The sequence below is a fragment of the Abrus precatorius genome, unplaced genomic scaffold (assembly GCF_003935025.1).
Source record: "Abrus precatorius isolate BTA unplaced genomic scaffold, Abrus_2018 Scaffold8, whole genome shotgun sequence".
NCBI lineage: Eukaryota > Viridiplantae > Streptophyta > Magnoliopsida > Fabales > Fabaceae > Abrus > Abrus precatorius.
In genome coordinates, this window is record NW_020874428.1 from 20,523,453 (window position 1) to 20,549,059 (window position 25,607).

The window sequence follows — 25,607 nt, forward strand, 5'->3', positions numbered from 1 at the left end:
TAAATATATCACAATAATAATAATAAAAAAATCACTATCACTTCCCGTCCACTCACTAAGAAGCATGAACTACCATAATTAAAATTGAGATAATAGTTAAGGTAAAAGAGAGAAGATGGGATGATAATGAGAGAGCAAGAAAAAAAAAATAGAAGAATGCAGGGCAAGTTGCAAATAGTAATTTTTTTTGTATAGATAAAATAAAAAAATTTAAAAACAGTATTTTCTTTATTTTATTTTATTTTTTTAAAAAAATTTCAAATATGTCTATTTTTTTTCTAACACAACCGTTCAATTAGGATATAAATCTCCTAGTGAGCATATCACATCCAAGCTAATACAAAAGAGACATTAAGCCGCAATGACTTTTAATATTAATTAATTTTTTTAATAATAAAAAAATGCATCAACTAGTGATGAAGTCGTCACCTTTAATATTTTATCATTACACAATTAAGCAACACAAGAGAAGAGACCAAAAAAAATATATATATATAAAGCAAAAATATAAAAAAAAATTAGAAAAATTAGAATTTTGGAAAAAAAATATTTCAAACCCTCAACTGCTCAAATTTAAGATAGGTCGTATTAAAGCATAAATTATCTTACGCGTATAAATTATAATTTGTTTTATCCACTACGATTCATATATTAAGCAGATTAAGAAATATTTCAAATTTGTTGAAAATAAGACATTTTTAAAGATCTTTTTATTAAAAAAGATCCAAAAGAGTTCATTTGCTCCACATTTAAAAAATAACATATCACAATAAAATTTTATAAAATAATAAAACATTACTTTAAGCAATTGCTGTAACACGTTGCCTGCTAACTATGTGCGTTGTTATGCAGTCTCGTTACGTTAAAAGGTGAGAATTAGGAAAGTGAATTATAGCGTAGGCTACAAGATTTAGAGATCCTGTGTCAATTTTCTTACATGTTTTGGATGCTATGTTGAAACATACGAGGTTGGTGTTGGAGAGCATAATCAATGCATGCGTTCTAGTTAAATAAAATGAAGGCATTTGATCAGTAAATGAGCATTTTTTAAAACTGTTCTTTGCAGAAGAATTCCTAGATGCTAAACCTAGACGTTTAACTGGTGTTGCACCCTTTTACCCTTTTTCTGCTTATTCCCTTTCTTTTGTTTCTTAAGTTTTGGCCTTTGAAAATAATTATGACATTATTATATCAGTCTCCGGTGCATGTTAAAGAAAATCGTGTTTCTCTGTCGTTGTTTCAAATGAAAACAAACTCTTATATCTAATTTTTAATGGAATCATCTTGTCTTGTCAAGGTGTTAAAACCTTATTAGTAGAGTTTTTTCAAGAGTAAATTTTCACTTTAATTGTTTAAACTGTAAATATAGATTAATTTAATTTTTAATTTTACTTTAATCCAACTTTACAAAATGATATTTATTTTAATTTTATATATTTATATACAAACCAACAATAAAAATAAAATAATTATTTTTATAAAATAAAAGCCAAAAATTATGCATGCTCACAAAAATAAGACTAAAATAAATATTTACTCTACCAACCTATATGTGGACATATGCAGTGTCCAAGGGTGTCGACATCTGTTGACTCGGTGCCTCTTATTTATATAGATATACTTTATTGTTTATATCTTTTTTCAGGTGTCAAATAAGACTAAGAACATTGATAGGGGATAAGGACATGACACACAGCCCTGCATGTACATCAAACTTTCCTATTGGGCTTAAGGAAACCGAAAGGATTGCTCTCTAACAATATGCATAAACTTTTGTTATACATTTTTTTCATGTCACCTCCCCTTTTGCCATCTATTATTCCATAGGAAAGATTTTAGTGAAAACAATGCACAAATTAACCAAAAAAATAAGAAGAACAATATCTTATCATTGAGAATGGGAATAAAGCGTTGAGATAAAGTTTTTAAGGTCATCCTATTCTGATTGTAAGATGAATCATGCGAATTAATTTTATGATTTTGTGAAAGATATAGCACATGTTTGAAAGATATTTTTCCTGTCACTAACCCACATCAGAGGGCAGTTTTGGGAGGTTAAAATTTTGATAACGCTAAAATAAGCATTGTTAATTGAAGGCATACAATATATATTGTATAAAAATTTTAAAATATGTCATAATCGAACAAAATTCAAATCAATTTTATTTATTTACTAATGATTTGTTAGTTCACATATAGTGATATCTTATTTTTAATATGAAAAATGTTAAAAATGAACATATTCTTGCACACTTCATGTTATTAATCCATTTTAAGAAAGTCAAAATAACAATTTATGTATTTTAACTTTTCCAAAAAAGTAGATCAGTGGTATGAATGAAACGTACTGAAAAGTGTATTAAAAGAAATAGTATATTGCTTCCATTTCTCTTTTCAATATACTACTTACGTTCACATGCTGGATACATAATAGATGTAAAAACTAATAACGAAGACAATTTTATTAACATTGATTTTTACACCGGATGCAATAAGAAATTCTTATTCGTTGGTACATGAAAGTGAAAAGGATATCTATAAAGAGTAAGAATCCAGACAGAGAATTAAAAGGAAAAGAACATAGGCGTGATTTCAATCCCAAAGTCATTGTTAAGCCTTATTATGAAGAAAGAATTAAATAAAGCACTTTTTAGTATTTTATGATGTAGCTCAAAGCCTCAATTTCAAAGCCACATAGGTTCCACCGTGAATAGAAATTCGACCTCTGCAATTAGTCCAACTGAAGATTTCAGTTATCCATAGTGTGCCCATTACTTTTTCTTGGTAAGGGTAGCAAAATCATTCAAGTGGTGATGGCTTCAAAGGATGGTTCAGCTCCGAAGTTAATCTTAGGATATTGGTCTGAAACATATTAAAAATAAACCATGTCAATTCAAGAATCACTTTATTCAAAACTCTTAAAAATTTTGATTCAATATATATACTTACCGGTTAGTGGAGTTTTGAGAACAAAAAAGCACGCACCAATGACAATGTAACATAGAAAAAGAATCACTCCTTTCATGTAGTGTGAAGTTCCATCCTACCACACACACACATAAAAACACAAATTAAATTATTAATAGAGGAAAAGAAGAAGAAGAAGAAATGGCATGTATAGAAGGCATTGTGCATACTTGTAAAGTGAACGCTGTAATTATAATTGTAAAGGCAAGACATCCAGTTTCAAGAAGATTGAAGTCCAGATCCATTCGTATGCCCATTATCCATGCAACAACTACACTTAATGGAACCTGAAATTGATTGATTATTAGATAATCAAAATTTGTTGATGTTGACAAATAAAATAAAAAGAAGAGCACAAAGATATATTTGTTTAAAATTATCATTAATTACAGCCTTAATTTATTTTATTCTACACACTGCTAGAGTATGATTATGTTAAATGGTAATGCAATCTTACCACAAACATAGAAATTTGAGTTGCAGATCCCATAGCAACACCCAAAGATATGTCCTACATGATAATATGAACCACACAATGTCAATCATTAATTTTAGAGGTAATTAGTAAACTTAAGCTTACATACAAATTGAAAAACCGTACCAACTTATTCTTATAAGCAAATATGATTGAACCGGCATGTTCTGCAGCATTCCCAACAATTGGTAGCAAAATAATGCTAATGAAGCTGACAGAAATGCCCCAAGAATCTGAAGCAGCCTAATTAAGATAAAAAAGATAGATAATCCATTAATATAACTTATGCTTAGCTAAAGCCAATGAAAATTCAGAGTTCATGATTATTAGAATCATTCCAATTACATATAGTATGCATACCTCAATGGTTGCCACAACATATTCAGAAAGTAGAGATATGACCAATGTCATACCCACCAACCAGGAAAATGCACTCCAAAATCCAATCACGGCTTTCTCTTCATCGTCGTCCTCCTAAAAGTCAAATGATCAAAACCAACATCTAATTAAAGTGGTTATATAGTCTCAATCCTAAGTTTGCTTCTGCATGCTCAAAATATTTCACATAACTTATTCTATAATATGACCTATGTAAATATATTGAATACATTATAGTGAGGGTTAACAGTAGACAAAATTTAACATATATAATTATAATTAATTATACTTAATTACAAAATATAACTGCATATATATATATATATATAATTAAATTGCAATATTATAATTTTTTTATATAACAATTTTAGTATATACGTTGCTAATGCATCAATTCACCTTTTTGGTTGTACTTCTATGATCAGTATTGTTTTAATTAATTATAATTTAATTATTTATTTTCTCTCTTCTCTCATGTTCTTAACTCTCTCTTATTATGCTTCCTATATAAAAGATAATTTTAAATGTAATTTTAGTGGATCTAAATATATTATAGTTTTTGATAAAATAACCCACTGGGAGAGTTATTTTCTATCATGTTTACATTTGTTGTGGTGATAGTTAATTATCACTTTATATTAAGCCTTTAATTTACAGGAAATATTTTTTTACAGAAACCATGGGGCTAATTAAATGTAGTAAAATTGAAAGAAAAATAAATTGTGGCTAAATATCAATAATCACCTCTTGTGCATCAAACAATTTTCGATGAGTTTTTAATTGAAAGAAGATATATGCAACATATGCTAGAAGCATAACAACGCTGCTTGCTCTTGACAGCTGAAGAGTGCTTGTGGCTATAGAATAAGTGCCCCCTCCTAACGCGTATTTGAACAGCAATGGCAGCAAATGGCATAGCAACCCCAGTAACAGAAGCAGCGAGTTTACATCAGCCTGTTTCTGTTCATTCAACAATGAAAATAAATAAATGATAAACAGTGAACCATTAAGAAATTTTTTAATTTGAGAAAATAACTTTGTTTTTATTTTTAACTCTAAAATGATTTTTCTAATAAAAATAATAAAATATTCCAAAAGTTAATATGATAAAAATATTATAAATTTTTTTAAAAAATATTATCAAAATAAAAAATATTTTTATATAAATATTTAAAAATATAAAAATACTTTTTATAATTATAAATGGAAATTATTTTCTCAAATCCAAACCGAAATTAAATAAGATAAGAAGTAGGATATTTACTCTCTCATATCTCTGCTCTCTCTTAAGATTGGCTAAGCCACCACAGAGAAGTGAACTTCCAAGAACTAAGAGAAGGTTTGAGAGAATGGAACCGAGTAGGGACAACTTGACAACATTTACTTTGTTCTTGTGAAGTGCTAATAATGCTATTATCATCTCCGTTGCATTTCCACAGGTTGCATTCAGTAGCCCCCCAACTTCACATGCACATAAACCAAAACCAAATTGGTTTCCTTTACCACACAACGCCATATAATATATTATATGTATGAGTTACAGATATCAAATTCATGGTACCTGTTGGGCCAGTGAAGTATGCAATTTGCCTTCAAGTTTGTGCGTTCGAGGTGATAAAAAAAATTAAACATAAGTCAGAAACATATCAACTTCTATCGGTCATATAATATATTAAATGTACAGTGAGTCTGTGGAGTTAGTAGGTGACATGCAAACTTACTCAGTGAGGAAGCTGACACGTTCAGCTAGGGGAGCAAGTCCAAGCAGGCTGAAAGCAAATATCCAAGGCTACGTGCCATAAAAGCAATTAGATTTTACGGTGATATTTCAGATTTAATTACTTATGTGTTAAGAAAATTAATTATTTTACATCCATTAAACACGTGTAAAATGAATGAAGAAAAGAGAGATAATTAAATAAAAATAAAAATATAATAGATATTTATAGTATATGATGAATTCATTTCAACCAAGGCATATTGGGTAATGAATAAAGGTTGTCATACATTTTATTTTTAAAATGTATTTGATGAAAAAAAAAATACAAAACATAATACACAATATAATGTTATAAAAAATGAGATAAAATAAAAGTGAAAGTATTATATTGATATATAACTATAATTATTGTTAAATAATATAAGGAGAGAGAGTCAAACAAAAGCAAGTTATTATACAATTTTTTTATAATTTTATACTGGTTAATAATATATGTTTATATAATTAATAACATTTTTATTTAACAAATTAATATTCAACTCCTATATCATAATAATTAATTATTAATTTATTAACAACTCAAAAAACACATGTCATTAGTTAATTAATCATAAATTTATATATCATTAATTGGTGTAAATATTTGAAGAAAAGTGAAGTGTGCGAATATATATGATATTTAAGATAATACATATTTAGTATATATTTGGTTTAATTTAGCTTGACAAAATAATCATTTATTTTTCACAGTTTTATGAAAAAAAATTAAAATAAGTAATTTTTCCAAAAGAAAAAAGTTAGTCCAAAAGTTCAATTCAAATATATTATCTTCATAAAAAAATCAGATATATTATCACAACTGCCTATATGTTTAACAAATGGCATGTGTAAAGTGAGTTGGAAATTATAATATATATACTTACCCTTCCAAAGCTATAAAAATTTGCAACAACAGCTAAAGGGACTGCCGGAAAAAGCACCACAAGTTTAGTGCCAAAGAAGACCTCTCGAAAATTGGTCATCAAATCTCTAAGCATTTGAAAACGAGCGTTATTTGTGACCAAAACTATATCTGACTTCTTTCTAACCATGGAGTTCTTCACATTAGTACTATCACAAACCTCCATGTTGTTCTCCAAGTCTTCATCCAAAGTGGGTGGCAGTGACATTGATCTTGATGTGGTGGCTTGTGAGTAGGTGTTCATGTGCATTAATTGTGCAGAGAGGGGAAAAAATTATGCCTTAGACTTGTTTTCTCTTTTGGGGTGGTGAAAGTGCAAACGAGCTTAAATATGTAGGACTAACAAAGAAGCGTATTGATTTGGATGAATATATTATGGTAATTTGTGTTAGAGAAAAATAATTTTTGGTGCTTTCATTGTATACACATTAACAAGTTGCCATAGTGGCTTTCCAATGTAGTACTGTGAAGCTTCGTGGAACTTTCGCAACTCTTGCTTGCATGAGCCACGTATATGTGATGAGTGTTTTATTGTTGTGGAAGGGTGTTCCTATATATGTTCATGGGAAATTGGGAATCGGTGAACTTTTAACTTTTTGGTGTAGATATATAAGATAGACGTAAGAATTACTACTATTATAGTTATAGAATAAAGAAGGAAAAAACTACTAGAGGGGAACAAAAACCTCGTACTTGCTTGAGCTGAGGGCACGAATTATTAATGGTGGAACATGAATCTTCCTATGCTTAGTACATTTTCCACTACTTTTTTATTTTAATTTTAGTGTGGATCGTTTGTCATTTTGCATTGCCTGACCTTGCACCGGACAACGGGGAAATTCACCGATTAGAAAAGCTGGTCACTGATTTTATATATATAATTTTTGGATAAAAGATATATTTAAGCTAGTCTATCTATAATTATTAACGATGAAAATTATTTGCGATTCCTTTTCAGTCAACCAGTTCTAGACCATACCAAAAAAAAAAAAAAACCTGAGGATTAAACCACCGAGTTCCATTGGGAAATGCAACCCGAAAAAAAATCCTGATATATTATATATAATTTACACTCGGCTAAAATTTAAAATTTTATTACCTAATAATACGCGTATTTTAGTTCTAGTTAAGAATTATAATTGGATCTTTGATAAATTTTTAAGGGTTTAAATAATTTAGCTTTATATTATAAATTTAAATGTTTATTCTTATATGCAATCTTTTTAAAAAATATGTGATATTTCTCATGAAATTTTTTTTTATTACTTTTTAATATTAATATTTAAATTCAATTAATATTAACTTAGATTAAATTTAAAATCTTAATAAATTATATCAAATTAAAGAGACTTATTTTTAAAGGATAACTTAAAATTTAAAGATTACTGATTATGATTAAAAAAAAAACCCATTAGGATATGAATGTAATGGTCATGTAACATGACTAGGTAATGAAGGATTATCTGATTTTAACTACAAATTCATAATATCAACCCACTGATGTGCCACAAACAAATCAATCGGACATAAGAATGCAAATTACAATTGACATTGGCATAGCAACGGGTAACCTAAACTTCTGGGAATTTTCAACAAGAGAACCATACAATCATGCACTTCATTGTTCATGTCATTTAGCAAGATCATAGATACACACGCTGCCAAATACACTACTTCCTTCATACCAATTTATTTTCCGCGTTTCAAAGATATGTAATCACTGATTAGAGATGAAGTTTCCTACCACTCTGTCGTCTTTACCTTGGAAGAATTATACGTACTGCTATGTTAAACCTTGCAACTTGAGCACACAATTATGTGAATGTATATTTATTTCTTCAAGACTTTCTTATATAAATCCAATGTATTCTAAATCTGGAAGATAGACTATAACTGTTGGAGTCATTATCCGTGTTTTGGGTTTGTCTTATTTTTCTCAAGGGTGATGTGATACTTTAATTAGGTTCTTTTATTTTTTTACTTTTCACTTTGTTTATGTTTTCATTTTCTGAAAAAATTAAGGAAATAATAAAATGTATTGCTTTTTACTCCAATTAGTAATTTCATTTAATGAGGTAAGATTATAATCAAATTAAATGATATCACTAATAATTTTTTTTTATCAAAAATAAATGTATCCATTCAACTATCAAATTTAAAGTTCTCATAAAACAAATCAAGTTTACAAAACTTCATACATTAAAAAATTAATTGATATTTTATTATCTCACTTTATTTTAATATATGACATATTATTTAAAATATAAGTAAACAATTACTATATTAAGTAACCACTAATGTTGTATAACTAGGAATGATTGTCACAACAATTTACTATTTGCATTGCTTGTGACTCTTTTAATCAGTCGAATTATTGTTAGAAGAATCGTGATTACGGGCCGTGACTTCAACGCACCTCATAGTTATGAAATTTTTGTTATGAAAATTTTAAAAATAATTATCTCAGACCTATAATTTTGAGTGTCAAAAACTTGCACGTGTGTAAGAAATTAACAACAGCGGGTAATTATGGAAAGCGAAAGAATTAGATAGAATTAAACTAAATTATTGGATAATAATTAATGTTACCCGAACTGATTATTAAATCATACCTCAGTAAGTTAGACTGTTAAGAGTCAGTTCGTATCCATTGTTTCTTTTTTCTTTTTTGGATGATTTGATTGCATAACTCAGGCAAGAGACAAACTTTTTACTATTAAATAAGTGGATCAATTCGTACGAAATTATTCTCATTTAATCAATGATACTGTGTAATTTTGTAGATAATATCACTGATAAAAAATATATGTTTTGGGTCCCAGAAAAAGTTATTTTTGTAAAAAAGAGAAAAAGAGGGATATAGATCAGTCAATACGTGGGCCGCAATAGTCCAATAGGAGAATGGGCTTTATCAGTTTTACTGCGGGCCATTGCAAAATTCTAAAAACTAAATTATATATGAATTTGTGGATAAAAAAGAGTTAAATGAATTTATATCAAACATTAATTGGTGCGTTCCACGACTCTTTAATGCAATTGATGTCTGGTTGAGTGACGAAGATAAAGCAAAGCATAACTTATGCGACTATCTCTTGTTTCATGTGCCAGTTTCATTCACGAATCTATGGATTATGAAATCCATGTTCCTTTCCTTTTATTAAGCATGGCATGAAATGGAGAAAAGAATTCACACTTTCACTCTTTAATGACCAACAACTAAGGACTCATTTGAAGTTGAGCAATAAAAAATGAAAAGAAAGAGGAAGAAGAAGAAGACAGTATTAACAGAGACATTCCTAGTGGGAAGCGGCATGTGATAGGAAGTGAAAGTGAAAAATATTTTATACAATTCATTAGGACCTATGATACAACTTATATTAGATTTATATCAATCCTTTTTTATTATTATTATTACGTTCATATTAATATTACTTTATAAAATTTTATTGTAATAGTTTTATCTATTAAAAATATCATGTTACAAAATAGTAACTTTTTTAAATAATCTTTTAAAAATTTCATATTAAACTTAAAAATTTACATGCACACGCATGAAGTATGTTTAGTAAGAATAATTTTATTTAAATATAAGAATTATAAATTTATATTATTCAATTATAAACTAATGATTAAAAATAATAATTAATAGTTGCATATTCACTTAAAATATTATATATATATATATATATAACCATTTTAATAATTTAAATAAAATATAATGATGTATACTCACTATTTTTATTTCTCAAATTATATGACTTTAGTAAAGGTGTACATTGTGATAACTTGACGTCGTGTTGTGAGTTTTAATTGACAGGAATGATGAGATTGCACTCTGTTTGTTTTTTTTGCTTATCCGTACGGAAATATTTATAGATATATTTGAAATGAATATCTACATATTAATAAAATAAGTATGAAGGAATATTATGCTACTTGTTTTACGGGTATTCGCATACACATACTTTTTTTTATTAGATATATTTAAAATATAATATTTTTATTATTTAGTGATGAGATAAATTTTATTTTATATTATTTCATAATGATATTCTTAATCTATTAAATTATAATAATATTATTCTTTTAATATCCACTAATTATAACGAGTATAGATACAGATGATATATTAGCGTCAACTTTATATGCATCTTTCCTTCTGCTCAAAAAGTTTACTGACCATAATACACCATTAATTAATTCTACTTTTCAAAAAGGATGACACATATAAAATGGAATCACATTTTCAAGTTTGCCGTCAAATTGACAAGGTTCACCGAATCGGCTTGCTATTCAAGAGTTTAAATATAATCTCACGACTCCTGTAGTCTTGTGTTGAAACAATGAGGAGATAAAAAGAATAATGGATTTATAATAGTCATACTTGTTATAAAACGTAAAACTATCGGGAGTAAATAAGAAAATAAGGAGAATAATATTAGAAAAATTTTAATTTTATTTTATTATATATTTTTAATATAAATCAAATGTCTTATTCATAAGTTTAAATTTATAAAGATCAACATTAAATCATAATATTTCATAATGTTTTCACTTAGATATATGTTTATTATTTAATAATGTGTTTCATAATATTTAATTAGAAATTTTTTTATAGAATAAAAATATAGTGAAAAAAATTATATTATCTTTTAATACACTAGTAGATTATCTCTCATTAGAAAAATTTAATAAAAAAAATCACAATTTAGAAAAAAAAAATTAAGAGTATACGACATTTAAATAAAAATAACTTTTTTTAAAAGAAAAATCAAACATATCTTCAAATTTATTGTTATCTTTAAATAATGAAAAATTAACTTGATGAATTTATTATTATTCTTTAATATAACGAATCTGTTTTTTAAAGTTGTTAACTAAAAATCAATTATAAAAAGAGATAATGTATGATAGTTTATTATCTTGATACGAATAAGTATTAAAGTATGCATGTCTCCAAGTAAATATTAAATTTTTTTTATCTCATTAGATCTTATAATTAATTTTAAATGTTTGATTAATATCAATTTCAATAAACATATACTAATAATTAAAAACTGAAATTCACTAGCATTTCTTAATTACATAATCAAGAAAATTAACTTTTAAACGAATTACTTGTTCATTACTTGTTATTTCAGCATAATATTCATTTTTGCATATATTCTTGAATATTTATTTTAATATAATATAATTTTATTCTACAAGATAATAACATATTAACTTTGTTACAATTTTCAATAATTCTTGTACTACAAGATGATGTAGTATTAACATTGACTTGAATTTTTGCTCTCCTGCAAAAATCATTCCTTTAGCCTTACTCAAAGTATTCGCTTAAGCATATCTCAATTTACTTAAGTAAATGATATAATTTAAGTCACACGGAAGATAATTCAATCATAAATTCTTTTGTGTGGCTCTACTGCAATGTTTTTGTTTTAAATTTTTTAGTTGTTCCAATAAGAACATATTTATGTATTCTACTTGTGTTTGTCTCATCTCACGAGTGTCAAACGAAAGCTTAGACTATTAATGTTTAATTTAAGATGTACTCTTCTCTTCCACGTTTGAAATATTTTTGTTACTTTGATTGGGATGGTTACTTAGATGCAGGACGACTTTATTAATGGATTTTAAATTTACTTAAGTTTCTCTTTTATTTTCTAGAGATTAAAGGGATCTCAATCATTTTCCAACATGACCATATAATTCATCTTCAATTAGACGAATTAAGATTCACTTAAACAAATCCTAACCGCCCACGATTTGCATTTTTGCTAATGCAAATCTTGCATATCTGAGTTGGTTCATTTCCTTCAAAAATCGAAACAGTACAAGGAAAATAATGGATACACAATTAATCCAAGAGCAACTCCAAACCGAGTCAAATCTTGCATGTCTGTGCTAGACATCTTAAGCGTCGTGTTGGTTGCGTTCAATCTCCCACCAAAGCTGCCCTTCATCGACAACCTTCATCAACTAAGCACGTTGCCATATTGTTCCTTCCAAGCCCTCTTTCACAACTATGGTCCTCTCATGTTGCTACAGCTAGGCCAAGTCTCAACTCTCAACACTAGGTTCATCTTTGGATATAGTCAAAGAAATATTCAATTTTCAACTGCCCCAAGGCTATCGTTGTTGAAATCTTTCTATATGGATACAAGGATGTGGGCTTCGCTCCCTTCGACGAAGAGTGGAAACAGAAAAGAAAGATACGTGTTTTTATGAGGTTTGATTTCCATGATGTTCCTACACAGGTTCCACCTAATATTTCCAACGGCTCAATTTCACCTGACATAATTATGTCCGATTTACATTTTCATTTAAGCGAATTTCAATTTGCTTAAACGAAAATGAAAATCGTGGGTGGTCAAACATGGTGAAAGATAGAGTTTTAATTTGCTTAAATAAAAATGACACTTCTGTTTCTATGTAAATGGGAAAGGATTGAGGTTCAAATAAAGAAGTAAACATTCATTTCTTAATTTTCATATGAAGCTGTGTATATAAGCTCTATTTGCCGACAAAGCGTGAAATTTAGTGGATCATTTATCGACTAAATGGATTTAGTTCCCCCTTCAATCCTACCCACCTCACTTTAATGTGGTAACTAATTTTCCATGAACATTGTGCGTAATCCTTTCTTCTTCCATCAATCCCATCAATATTTATATATTAAATATGACTTCTTATTTTTAAATAAAAATACTTTTAAGAGTTATTTTAAATAAGAATGTTTTAATTTTTTATGACACTTTTCATACATTAAACAATTAATTTTTAATTAAATATTAATTTAAATTTTGAGATTTTGATAATTTATAGTTATTTGGCGAAGGGGGGTAGGATGTGGGCTGCGGATCCTCTCCTGCAGCAGGGTGTGACTAGCATTTTTTAATGTAACAAAGAATTGTGATCCATCAATGATATGAAGAACTGAGAATTGAAATCTTAAGATGAAAAATAAATAAAGAGATAGAGGATACGCAACGATAATTATAAATAGAGTAGGAGAAATAGCAGGCAATGATGGATATGGGAGAATCGTTGAGTGCTTGGTGTCGGCTCAAGAGGCATTATAAATTGACACCAAAATCTGGTTCTGGCGCGCGTCCTCTTCCTCTCTCTTTAACACGCCAAAACCTTTATCCGCTTCGTGTATTCGTCATTCACGTCACCCTTCAATAATCCATCCTATGACCTTATGGTCACTGATTCCATACCCATTCCCCGTCGTGGACTCATCGTTGGCAATTACTGCCATGACGTCCTCCACCGTGATGGCATCATCGTCGCCGAAACCCTCGGCGGCGCCGCCTCCTTCATCTCCGCCGTCCTCGACGCCCTCTCCCTCCCCTTCCATACGCTCTCCAAGGTGGGCCCAGAATTCGCCTACGCCACCGTCACTTCCAATCACCCCCCTCTCGTTGTTCCCACTTCCCCAACCACCCTCTTCCATGCCCACTTCGATTCTGCTAACCCCGACAGGACCCTAAACCGGGTCCGGGCCTGCGAGCCCATTAGGCCCATGGACCTCCCCAACGAGACCCGTTTCGGGTTCGGAATGGCAGTTGGAGTTGGCGGGGAGATACTCCCGGAGACCTTAGAAAAAATGGTGGAGATTTGTGAGCAAGTGTTCGTTGATGTTCAAGGTCTGATTCGTACGTTCGATGGGGAAGATGGGAGCGTGAAACACGTGCGGTTGAAGGAGAGTGGGTTCTTTCATCTGTTGCCGCGGATTGGGTTCCTTAAGGCATCCGCTGATGAGGCTTCGTTTCTTGATTTGGACGAGGTGAGGCGGTGGTGTTGCGTGGTCGTCACGCACGGGAAGGATGGGTGTGAAGTGTTTTGCAAAGATGGGGCATTTCGTGTTGCACCTTTTGAGGCTGATCAGGTTGATCCCACCGGCGCCGGTGACTGTTTTCTTGGTGGTTTCGCCGCCGGGATTGTGCGGGGTTTGGCTGTGCCTGATGCTGCTTTGGTGGGGAATTTCTTTGGTTCTTTGGCTGTGGCACAAGTGGGACCTCCCAAGCTTGATGTGAACTTGTTTCAGGTTTGTTTCTCGGATTATTTTTTAATCATATGTTAGTGATGATCATGCCTGTGTCAATGCAGTTATTATTAATTTGACAAGTGGGTAATTTGTTCAGTTGGTTAAATGGTTGATTGAATTTGTAATTAAATAAGTGGTTAGTTTAGTCTGACAATTGGTTAAATGGTCCTTGTGGATATGGGTTCTCGTGTTGTTTGTGTTTATGTTTTTGTTACTTGAGAATGTGTGGTTGGGTATTCTGAAAATTTGTTCCCCGATGTTCAGGGGTAGGTACTAAGCATACTTTTTCTAAAAACAGCATTGGTTTGTTTGTGAATTGGGCATGAATTGAGGGGATGTTTTTAAGTTTGCTGAATTTTATGGATTAGTTTGAGATTTTTGTTGAGATTAACTTCTATCAGAGCTTTCCATATTCTCACAAGTGTCTTGCTTGCAATGTCTAGAAGAAAATAGATATTTAGATTTTTATTTAAGCCCTAAGAAAACTTTAGGATTACTTCATGCTCCTTTTCTATATACACCTCGCCGTTTCACGTCATACTTCCTTTTCTGAAGTTTGTTGTCAATATGAGTATGTATACTAATTACTATGGAGAGATGAAGAGTGGATTTTGACAATTATAGGGGAATGGAATGAACAGGGAATAATTTAGTGTCCGTTTGTTTTAGATTTTGGTTGAATTGATTTTGAACCATTGAATGTGAATCCAAATTAATCTCAGGCACGGATTTCACATTGGAACATGTACCACGGTGGGTGAAACTGATGATTCTGTGTGTAATGGCAGCTTATATGCTGATTTAAAGGTCAAATGAACTAAAGCTAAAAAGATGCTTTTATTGATCAAACTGAATGAACCTAGCTCAGTACAGATGATGTTAACAAGGAAATGATTCCTGGTTCACGTAGAATTTCATCATTTTTTGGAGTCTGTCTGTTTAGTTTTACTGTAAACTCCTGTTTGAACTATTTCTTTTCTACAGTTACTTTGGTCTTAGTTGATCTTAAGAAAGAAAAGCATACACATCAAACGTAATGAATATCAAATTAAAATTGAATGATGGTAAAAAAAAAAATAAGGCATAGCAAGATCAAAGAAAGTGTCTGCAATCTGCAGCAATAAATATGAAAATTGAAAATTGAAAATAATGATCATAAGCTTGTGCCAGAGCAGATTCGGTGTGTAGCAAATTACGTGTATTTGTCACTCAATTGGCACTGTCCTTTTTATTTCTGTTCTCAGTTGTGTCTGCATCAGTGGCTGTAGTTTGCTTTTTTATACATTCATATGCTCTTCTTAGCAGTGTAAAAATAAATGTAATGATGTATCCCTGACTTTTATTCATATAATAATTGTAAAATTCAGATGCTTAAGGACGAGATGCACAAAAGGAAGGTGCAGGACGATCCCTGCTTAGAAAGAAGAGAGGAGTGGCCGGGGTTTCAGAAGCCCCCTGATGAAGATCAATTCTATGCATCTCTTGTTGCTGTCAAAGGCATAATTATGTGTGAGATTCAAGAATCTGAATGGAATCTTCTAAGTTCTCCTAAAGTGTTGGAGCAAAATAATGTGAAGGCAAGACTTTCACTGAATTCTGTCCACGAAGAATCAATTCCAAGCGTTGATCGTAAACCTTAATATCATGGGATGGTTGGAGTTCTCAAGCTCGTTGCAATTCTCCACCAGTCCTTCCTTTTTGTCTCAAGTGTAGAGATCTCTTCGCTTGAAGTAATATTTAATTTTATGGTGTTTTTAGTACACCCAGCCTCACGTGTAGCCTAATTCGTAGTTCTAGTAGCACTAAATTACTAATAAATTGTTCTTGAAAACATCAAGAGATTGAAATTCCATTCATGTTTTTATACTTTGCCATTTCCACTTTTTTTCCGTTCTTTTCTTCTGACTAGTTTCTGCTCCCGAAAACAAATAAGAAATAACAAAGTGACAGTGTCTAGGCACCGCCGTTCTACTGCAGTCGGACATTGCCACAGTTCTCTTATTTTGCTAACTTAAACCATATCATTTAGAGCAATTTATTATTATGCTCTGCTTGATTGGCTCTTGTTTGTGATTTAGCATTTTTAATTCAATTTTTTTACCCATTTTGTGACAAAAAGGACAAAAATATAACAAAACATTTGTACAAGATTAAAATATAATTTTTTTTAAGTATAAGAATTGATTTATAAATGAGGGAAGGATCAATTATGATTTTTAAAGGGTCAACTGGGTAACAGCAGAACTTCGTAGATTCTGTGTGGGAAGTGTGAACCTTACTATCTTAGGACCTTCTAAGATGATTGAAAATTTTCAGTGAAGGTACAAAATTGGTAATAGGAGTGTTTAAAATTTTATTTCACCCTTAAAAACTAGTTGTAGGTGATACTAAAAGTTATAAAAGAAAGAAAATATTTTTGAGAAGTTAGTTCATAATTATTCACTTTCTTTAAAAGTTTGTTTATATTGAAATAGATTGAGTGCAACATATGTTATTTTTTAGAAAGAAAAAAAAAGTAACAAATTTTGTAAAATTATAAGTGACAATCTAATTTAAACATGTTTAGTAACAAAAAAGAAAAATCAAACATGTTTCAAGCATGAAAATGCAGCTTCCCATGTGTAAATTAAAATATGTAGGGATATAAGAATAAATATTTTTTGAAAACAGAAGTCTTAAATGAGTTGTTAAAAAAGTTTACATACAATGGAAGTTTTCTTTTAAGTTAAATATATAATTTAATTTAATTTTCCACGTAATTCAAATTCTAAAAAGAGTAATGTTGTTGATATAATGCGTTTTTCATAACACTCTTTATAATATATTTTTTCTTTATCTTTTAATGTTTACATTGATTATTTTATCTCCTTTTTAATCTCTCCTTTTCTCTTTATTATATATAAAAAATTATACAATGTATGTATCTTTAATTAGAAACAATCTGTTTAAACAAGTAGAATACTATATAGACGATGAAACGCTCTTTTTAAGTATTTAATACATGTTTAGAAGAAAAAAAATGTACATGTTTCAAGCATAAAAATGCACCTTCCCATATGTAAATTAAAATATGTAGTAAGGATACAAGAACAATAATTTTTTAAAAGCAGAAATATTAAATGAGTTGTTAAAAAAGTTTACATACAATAGACAATTTTTTTTCAGATTAAAAATATATAATTGAATTTGATTTTTTAAGTAATTCAAATTCTAAAAAGAGTTATTAAGAGTGTCGAAAAAAATTATTTTCGACCGATACCCGATAACACCTATGCATAATTGTTATGATTGAGCAGATCGGTTAAATATGAGTTGGTCTAAAAAATTAATTTAAAATTTGAAATGGGTAGAAATGGACGGAAACGGATTTGAGCTTTTAATTTTGTCAAAATTTAAACCATCCGATTATATTTATATAAACTTGCTTTTGACTTTCAAGGATAAGGGTTCAGTTTTCAATTTTATTTTAGGTTACTTTTTTTTAGTGGCTCAAAGCCTGAAGTATGCAAGCCTAGTTTTATTTCACATCATCTTTTTATTGAGGGCTTCAAAAGCCTAAAGGTGTACCTACTCATCGGTCATATAACATCACATTGTTATCTACCATAACACTGCTTCATTGTTTAATGTTCATTGTTTCACTTTCTTTGCTCCAAAAACCTAACTCTTGCTTTTATCTCTCATCTATGCAAATTATAATGAATGTCATTGTCTCCCTTAAGTCGTGATAAGTACAAAGTTACTCTTCTTTTTATTATGTGTCTAGATTGAGTTCCACCACAGTCCTTTTCTCCTATTTCTATGGCATATTCTTTTTATGTACTCATCATCTCCATTTTTTTTCCTCTTCAAAGTTTATTTGAATGTCTCTTCTCACATATTTTTCATGTTTTTCTTATATCATGTGACGTTGGCACAATGGGCTAAGAAAGATATGAACAGTATAATCTTAGTCTTTGTTGAACTCTTAGACTCCAAATGGTGATAGTTCTAATATCGTCGCTTCCCTCTTTTCATCATAAGGTACTTCTCTTCTCATCTCTTTATTTATTATATTTTCATGTTTTAGTTCTATTGGTACTTCTCCCAAACTTATGAAATTTATTTTTTCTATTCTTTTTTTCTTTGTTTTCTTTTAAAGTTCTATTTCAATGTTTCTTTTTAGACTTCATATTCTTAATATTGGATTATTAGATTGTGGATGTTATTTTTAAAAAGGTAGTAAAAAAAAAGCATTTGGTCAATCAAAACGCAAGTAAAGGTATGTTATATCTTAGTAATTTTTTTATTTCTCATTGATTTTGTTTTTATTTTCCTTTGGCTTTAAGTATTATTTTATATTTTGTGATAAGATGTATTATGACTTGTATATATTGATTCTTTCAACATAAATATTGATAAATTTGATTCATATTATGACTTATATATCTTGAATAACTTTTTTGTTTCTAATTTAATTTTTTGTCTCCTCTATTATTATTGTTATTATATTTCTGATTTTGTGATATGACGTATTGCGTCTTATATAATTTTTCTTTGTATATTATGATTTTTATTTCATTTTGTTGATAAATATGTTAAAGGTCAAATAATGATTCCATTTATATATGTAAAGTGGATAAATTTGATTAGAGCTTATTCATTAAACTCAAGTACTTTTAAAACTCAATATAGTAGATTAAATTTAACAAAGACTTCATCATTGTTTAGTAATGGAGTAGTCTAGTCAAAGTTTACCTCCTATATACTAGAACAAGTACCAATAACATCTATAATGAAGGGGTTGCAAAAATCTCATGAATTCTGCACCAACAATAGAAGTTGGTGGTGAAAGTCAACCCATAAACCAACCATTTGTTGCAAATGAGGTTGCTAGAGCTGGTTCCACTAATCCTCTCTCAAGTAATAGAAAGAAAAGAAAATATAATGCAAATGGCAATCAAAGAACCTCAAGTGCTTGGGAGCACTTCATTAAATTATCTGAAAATGAATCTAAAGAACCTATGGCAACATGTAAATATTGTGGTAAAACATATTATTGTGACAGTAAGTTACATGGAACATTTAGCATGCTTAGTCACATTAAAGTTTGTAAGAAATTTACATATACTGTGAGTCACGATCCCAATCAAACTGTCCTTTCATTTAGGAGTGGAGAAGGTTCTAATCTAGTTACAATTAGCCAAAGATTTAATTATGAATATTGTAGGAAGGCATTGGCTTTTTTTGTAATCTTAGATGAAAAACCATTCAAAGTAGTTGAAGGAGAAGGTTTTAAATATCTTTGCAAACAATTGCAACCGCAATTGATAGTCCCCTCAAGACATATAATGTCCAATGACTGTTTTCAAATTTACTTAAGTGAAAAAATTAGGTTGAAGGCCTATTTTAAATCTGATTGTCACTACTGATTGGTGGACACCTATACAAAACCTGAATTACTTGACTCTTACAGTTCATTTTGTAGATAATGAGTGGCATTATCAAAAGAGAATAATTAAATTTTTTATAGTTCCAAATCATAAAGGTGAAACAATAGGAAAATAAGCTGAAGAAGTTTTGAGAGAATGGGGGCTTAGAAATATTTCTACAATTACAATTGATAATGCATCATCTAATGATGTTGCTGTAGCATACTTGAAAAAAAGAATTTAAGAACATAATTTGATAGTTTTGTCATAACGATATATAATGAGTCTAATTGAATAGGACTTTAGTCCACAGGCAAGTTTTATGTCACTAGATTCATGAATTAAAGCATGTTTGCATTGGTAAAACATGATATTTATTTTATCTTTAAATTATGATAAGCATGTGGTATTTTGAACTTTACAGTTTCTCAATCTATGAATATTTCTGATATTAAATATGGTATTCTCGAGTTAAGGGGTGACAATTATAAGATCTGAAAGGAAAGAATTCTTCTCCATTTAGGCTGGATGGACATTGATTATGCTATTAGGAAAGACGAACCACCGGCAATTACTGAGACTAGCACTCCAGATGCAGTTGATCTTTATGAAAAGTGAGAGAGGTCTAATCATCTTTCCGTGACTTTCATAAAGACCAAAATTTCTGCTGGTATTCGGGGTTATATTATCAGCATAATAAAGTCAAGGATTTATTGAAGGCCATTGATGAGCAATTTACTACTTCTGATAAATCTTTTGCCTGCACCCTTATAATGCAATTTTCATCCATGAAGTTCACTAGGATTAGAGGGGTGCGTAATCATATTATGCGCATAAGGGATATAGTGGCTCAACTGAAAGCTTTGAAGGTTACCATGTTAGATTCCTTCTTGGTACACTACATTTTATGCACCTTGCCTCATGGATATGCCCCATTTAAGATCTCTTATAACACACATAAGGATAAGTGGTTTGTTAATGAATTGTTGACCACATGTGCTCAAGAAGAGGAAAGATTACTGATGGAAGAAGGGGAGAGGGTGAACTTGACCACTTTTGTGAAGAATAAAAAGAATCAAGTTAATCACATGGGAAAGCTTTCTGTTTAGCCGAACATAAAAAAAAAGTCAAAGTGTTTCTTTTGAAAAAAAATAAGGACACATGAAAAAAGACTACCTGAAATTCAAGACTTGACTGGACAAGAAGGGTAATCTATTTGCTTTTATTTGTTATGAATCTAATATGGTTGATATTAATCATGACACATGGTGGATTGACTTTGGTTCTACAATCCATGTTTGTAATACCTTGCAGGTTATGCAAAACGCAAGGAGACCAGTGAGAAGTGAGCAATGCATCTACTCGGGAGTAGGATGAGTTTACATGTGGAGGCCGTTGGGACGTGCAGTTTAACTTTAAGTAGTGGCTTTGTTTTGAATTTAAAAAAGACATTTTATGTTCCTAGTTTTTCTAAGAATTTGATTTCAATTTCAAGACTTGCACCTTTGGATTTTTTCTTTAATTTTTCGGACTCTGGTTTTACTTTATTAAATAATTCCCAAATTGTTGGTTTTGGCAAACTATATGATGGTTTTTATTCTATTACTTTGCAAAATAATGTCACTCATAATTCTATACACGTTACTGCTGGGGTAAAATGATGTGTTGTGAATGAAGAATCCTCTATATTGTAGCATCGGAGATTGGAACACATCTCTATTGAGAGAATTAAGCGATTAGTAAATCAAGGAGTACTTAGTACTTTGGACTTTACTGATTTTGGGACTTGTGTGGATTGCATTAAGGGTAAGCAAACTAACAGGTCTAAAACTGGTGCTAAGAGGAGTTCAAACTTGTTAGAGATCATTCATACAGATATTTGTTGTCCAGACATGGACGCAAGTAGTCCGAGATATTTTATCACCTTCATAAATGATTACTCATGATATATGTATCTCTACTTGCTTCGTTTTAAAGATGGAGCATTGAATGTCTTTAAAGTTCTCACTTCAGATCAGTGTGGAGAATACTATAGTAGATACACAGAGAATGGACAAGCACCTGGTTCATTTATGAAATTTCTTCAAGAACATGAGATTGTTGCCCAGTACACTATGCCTGGTTCTCCGGATCAAAATGGTGTGGTAGAAAGAAGGAATCAAACTTTGATGGACATGGTGAGAAGCATGAGGAGTAATGTAAGGCTTCCTCAATTCTTATGGATTGAAGCACTTAAAACAACTGTGTATATATTAAACATAGTTCCAACTAAGGCTGTCTCAAAGACTCCTTTTGAACTGTTCAAAGGTTGGAAACCTAGTTTGCAATATATACACGTTTGGAGATGTCCGTCTGAAGTGAGAATTTATAACCCACAAGAGAAGAAACTTGACCTTAAGATTGTTAGTGGGTATTTCATTGGATATGCTGAAAAATCTAAAGGGTATAAGTTTTATTATCTATCTTGTATCACTAGAATTGTGGAATCAAGAAATGCAAAGTTTCTTGAAAATGATTTGATTAGTGGGAGTGACCTGATTCAAGACACTACTCTTGAAACAGATCATTATAAAGTTAAGTCCTCTGAGTCAAATGATAAATTAGTAGTCATTCATGTTCCTCCAGTTCAAGAGTGCATTAGACAACCAGTTATCCAAGTTTTATAAGCTGTTGAATATGATTTGGTAGATCAAGTTATTGACGAGGAGTCACAAGTAAACGTTGATCAACCAGTTGAGAAAGTGGTTGAACAACAAGTTCCTCATCAAGATAATGAGACAACATTAAGAAGATTTACTAGAGTCAGAAAGTCGGCAATTTCTAGTGACTATGTGGTGTATTTACAAAGATCAGACTATAACGCAGGAGCCAAAAATGATCCTGAAACGTTTTCACAAGCCATGAGTTTTAAGGAATCGAATTTATGGTACAATGCTATGAAAGATGAGATGGATTCTATGGCATCTAACAAAGTCTGGAATCTCGTTGAGTTGCCTGATGATGTAAAAGTCATTGGATGTAGGTGAGTCTTCAAAATTAAAAAAGACGCACAAGGTAACATTGAGAGACATAAGGCAAGACTTGTCGCCAAAGGGTTCACTCAAAGGGAAGGAATCGATTACAAGGAGACCTTTTCTCCTGTGTCTAAAAAAGATTCTCTTCGAGTGATTATGACATTAGTAGCTTATTTTGACCTTGAGTTACATCAAATGAATGTAAAGACGGCGTTCCTCAATAGTGATCTAGAAGAAGAGGTTTACATGAAATAACTTGAAGAATTCTTCTCTAGTAACGGTGAACATTTAGTTTGCAAGCTTAATAAATCTATATACGGATTAAAACAAGCTTCCTGTCAATGGTATCTAAAATTTCATGAAGTCATATCTTCATTTGGTTTTGAAAAAAACATCATGGATCAATATATATATCTGAAGGTTAGTGGGAGTAAGATTTGTTTTCTTGTTTTATACATGGATGATATTTTGCTTACGGCTAATGATAAGTGTATGCTATATGAAGTGAAACAATTTCTCTCAAAGAACTTTGATATGAAAGATATGAGTGAGACATCTTATGTCATAGGCATTAAAATCCATAGAGAAAGATCTCGAGGTATTTTGGATTTGTCTCAAGAGACCTATATTAACAAAGTTTTATAGAGGTTTAACATGAAAGATTGTTCACCAAGTGTAGCTTCCATTGTGAAGGGTGATAGGCTTGAATTGAGTCAATGTCCGAAAAATGACTTTGAGCGAGAACACATGAAAAATATTCTGTATGCTTCAGCTGTTGAAAGTCTTATGTATACTCAAGATTGCACTAGACCTGACATTGCATTTGCAGTTGGAGTTTTAGGAAAATATCAGAGCAATCCAGATGTTGACAATTGGAAAGCTGCAAAGAAAGTAATGAGATATCTTCAAGGAACAAATGATTACATGCTTATGTACAGACGAACTGATGCTTTGGAAGTGATAGGCTACTATACTCTGACTCAGACTTTGCTGGCTGCATTGATACCAGAAAATCTACATCTGGTTACATTTTTATGCTAGCCTATAGAGTTGTGTCTTGGAGTAGTGTGAAGTAGACCTTAACTACTACTTCCACTATGGAGGCTGAATTCGTTCCTTGTTTTGAGGTTACCTCACATGATGTATGGTTAAAGAGTTTTATATTTGGGCTTAGAGTTGTGGACTCTGTATCTAGGCCATTGAAGGTGTACTGTGACAACTCTACTGCAGTATTTATGGCTAATAATAACAAGAGTGAAAGTCAAAGTAAACACATCGACATCAAATATTTAGCCATAAGAGAACGTGTTAAGGAAAAGAAAGTGGTCATTGAGCACGTTAGCACTGAGTTGATGATTATCGATCCTTTGACTAAAGGCATGCCACCAAAGAATTTTAAGGATCATGTAGCACAAATGGGACTTGGTTCCATGATATGACAATCATTATGGGTACCTTCATTATTTTTTATCAGACTTTTTTTTAGACTTGATGTTTTCTCTTTCGTTTTGTGCACACTTTTGTTTGTTTGAGAAATATTGTTTAGTTTTGACCTTAAATGAACATGTGGTTTATTCATTAAGTTGAGAGCTAGTGTTAAAAGACTTGATATACTGTGATACATGGAAGATAATACTCATTATTAGAGGAATTGTCACCATGATTCATATATTTAGTTTCTTATTATAGTTGATAATGAGATTAATGGATCAAGTGGGAGAATATTAGCAACTGACTTCTGTTTGTAGTTCCGATTTTGAAGGGACATTATGTGATCACACAACCCCATTATCTGCATTCGTTTGTTCCATGCAGAGGTGGTTTTTACTAACTTTTTGGGATGGGCTCAATGATGGAAAAAGCCCTATAAATATTTTACTCTCTCATGGTTATAGATCTCCTGAATCTGCTCCTCCTTTAGAATAATACACACCATTGTGATTGAGTGAGTGAGGATTTGGAAAGACCGAAAACTTCGATCGCGAATCAACTTGCAATGGCTGGAGGTTAGTATTAATCAATCCATTCTTCACTTCCGTATAGCTTTGACAGTTTTTTACACTTAGATGTTCCAACAAGATGGAACTCAACCTATATGATGTTGGAGCTATAGAAAAATTTCAACCAGCATTTGACAAGCTTGAGTTTGAAGATTTAAGTTATTTAGACTATTTTGGGAGTGTTGATCCCCCTACAAGTGTAGACTAGGAAAATGCAAGAGCTTTTATCAAATTTCTAAAAAATTTCTATGAAACCACTAAAATTTTTTATCATCTATACATGTATCCATTATTTTGCATTTCATCAGTTAGCTAATGTTTGTTGTGAGCTAAAACAAATTTGTTTGAGTTCAGGTTCTATTTTGAGTAATATGGGTTGGAACATGAAGAAAAAGTATGACAAGTAATAGGGAGATATTTTCAATCTAAATCAACTTATTTTCTTTGATGTCATTTTTGATTCTCTATACAAGTTAAGGTATGTAGAGTGGTCATATGATGACATGAATAAAGATGACCCAAATTTTGCAAATCAACTATCCACTAGTGCCAAGTAAAATCTTTTCAAAATGTATAATTGGTATGTTACAGTATATGAGCAACAAAACAAGAATGGACATTCATC

At 30.7% G+C, this 25,607-nt stretch overlaps 2 protein-coding genes across 3 annotated transcripts; one reads left to right on the top strand and one right to left on the bottom strand.

Annotated features, from left to right (window-relative positions):
• Nucleotides 1-2,425: 2,425 nt before the first annotated feature.
• Nucleotides 2,426-6,848, bottom strand: LOC113846535 (vacuolar cation/proton exchanger 3-like). Its single transcript, XM_027474925.1, has 11 exons — nucleotides 6,464-6,848; nucleotides 5,542-5,609; nucleotides 5,382-5,410; nucleotides 5,085-5,281; nucleotides 4,565-4,780; nucleotides 3,803-3,916; nucleotides 3,569-3,685; nucleotides 3,425-3,478; nucleotides 3,138-3,254; nucleotides 2,950-3,043; nucleotides 2,426-2,862 (listed from the first exon to the last, which is right to left on the bottom strand). Exons 1-11 carry the CDS (start codon nucleotides 6,749-6,751, stop codon nucleotides 2,804-2,806), a joined length of 1,353 nt encoding a protein of 450 aa, XP_027330726.1. The 5' UTR covers nucleotides 6,752-6,848; the 3' UTR covers nucleotides 2,426-2,803.
• Nucleotides 6,849-13,533: 6,685 nt separating this feature from the next.
• On the top strand, nucleotides 13,534-16,428 carry LOC113847491 (inositol 3-kinase). 2 transcript variants are annotated; one of them, XM_027476637.1, is made up of 2 exons: nucleotides 13,534-14,557; nucleotides 15,925-16,428. In XM_027476637.1, the coding sequence occupies exons 1-2, from the start codon at nucleotides 13,709-13,711 to the stop codon at nucleotides 16,195-16,197; spliced, it is 1,122 nt and encodes a 373-aa protein (XP_027332438.1). In that variant the 5' UTR covers nucleotides 13,534-13,708; the 3' UTR covers nucleotides 16,198-16,428. The 2 variants fall into 2 exon arrangements, with proteins under 2 accessions (XP_027332438.1, XP_027332439.1); XM_027476638.1 differs by having other exon boundaries at nucleotides 13,546-14,557; nucleotides 15,934-16,419.
• The last annotated feature ends 9,179 nt before the right edge of the window (nucleotides 16,429-25,607 follow it).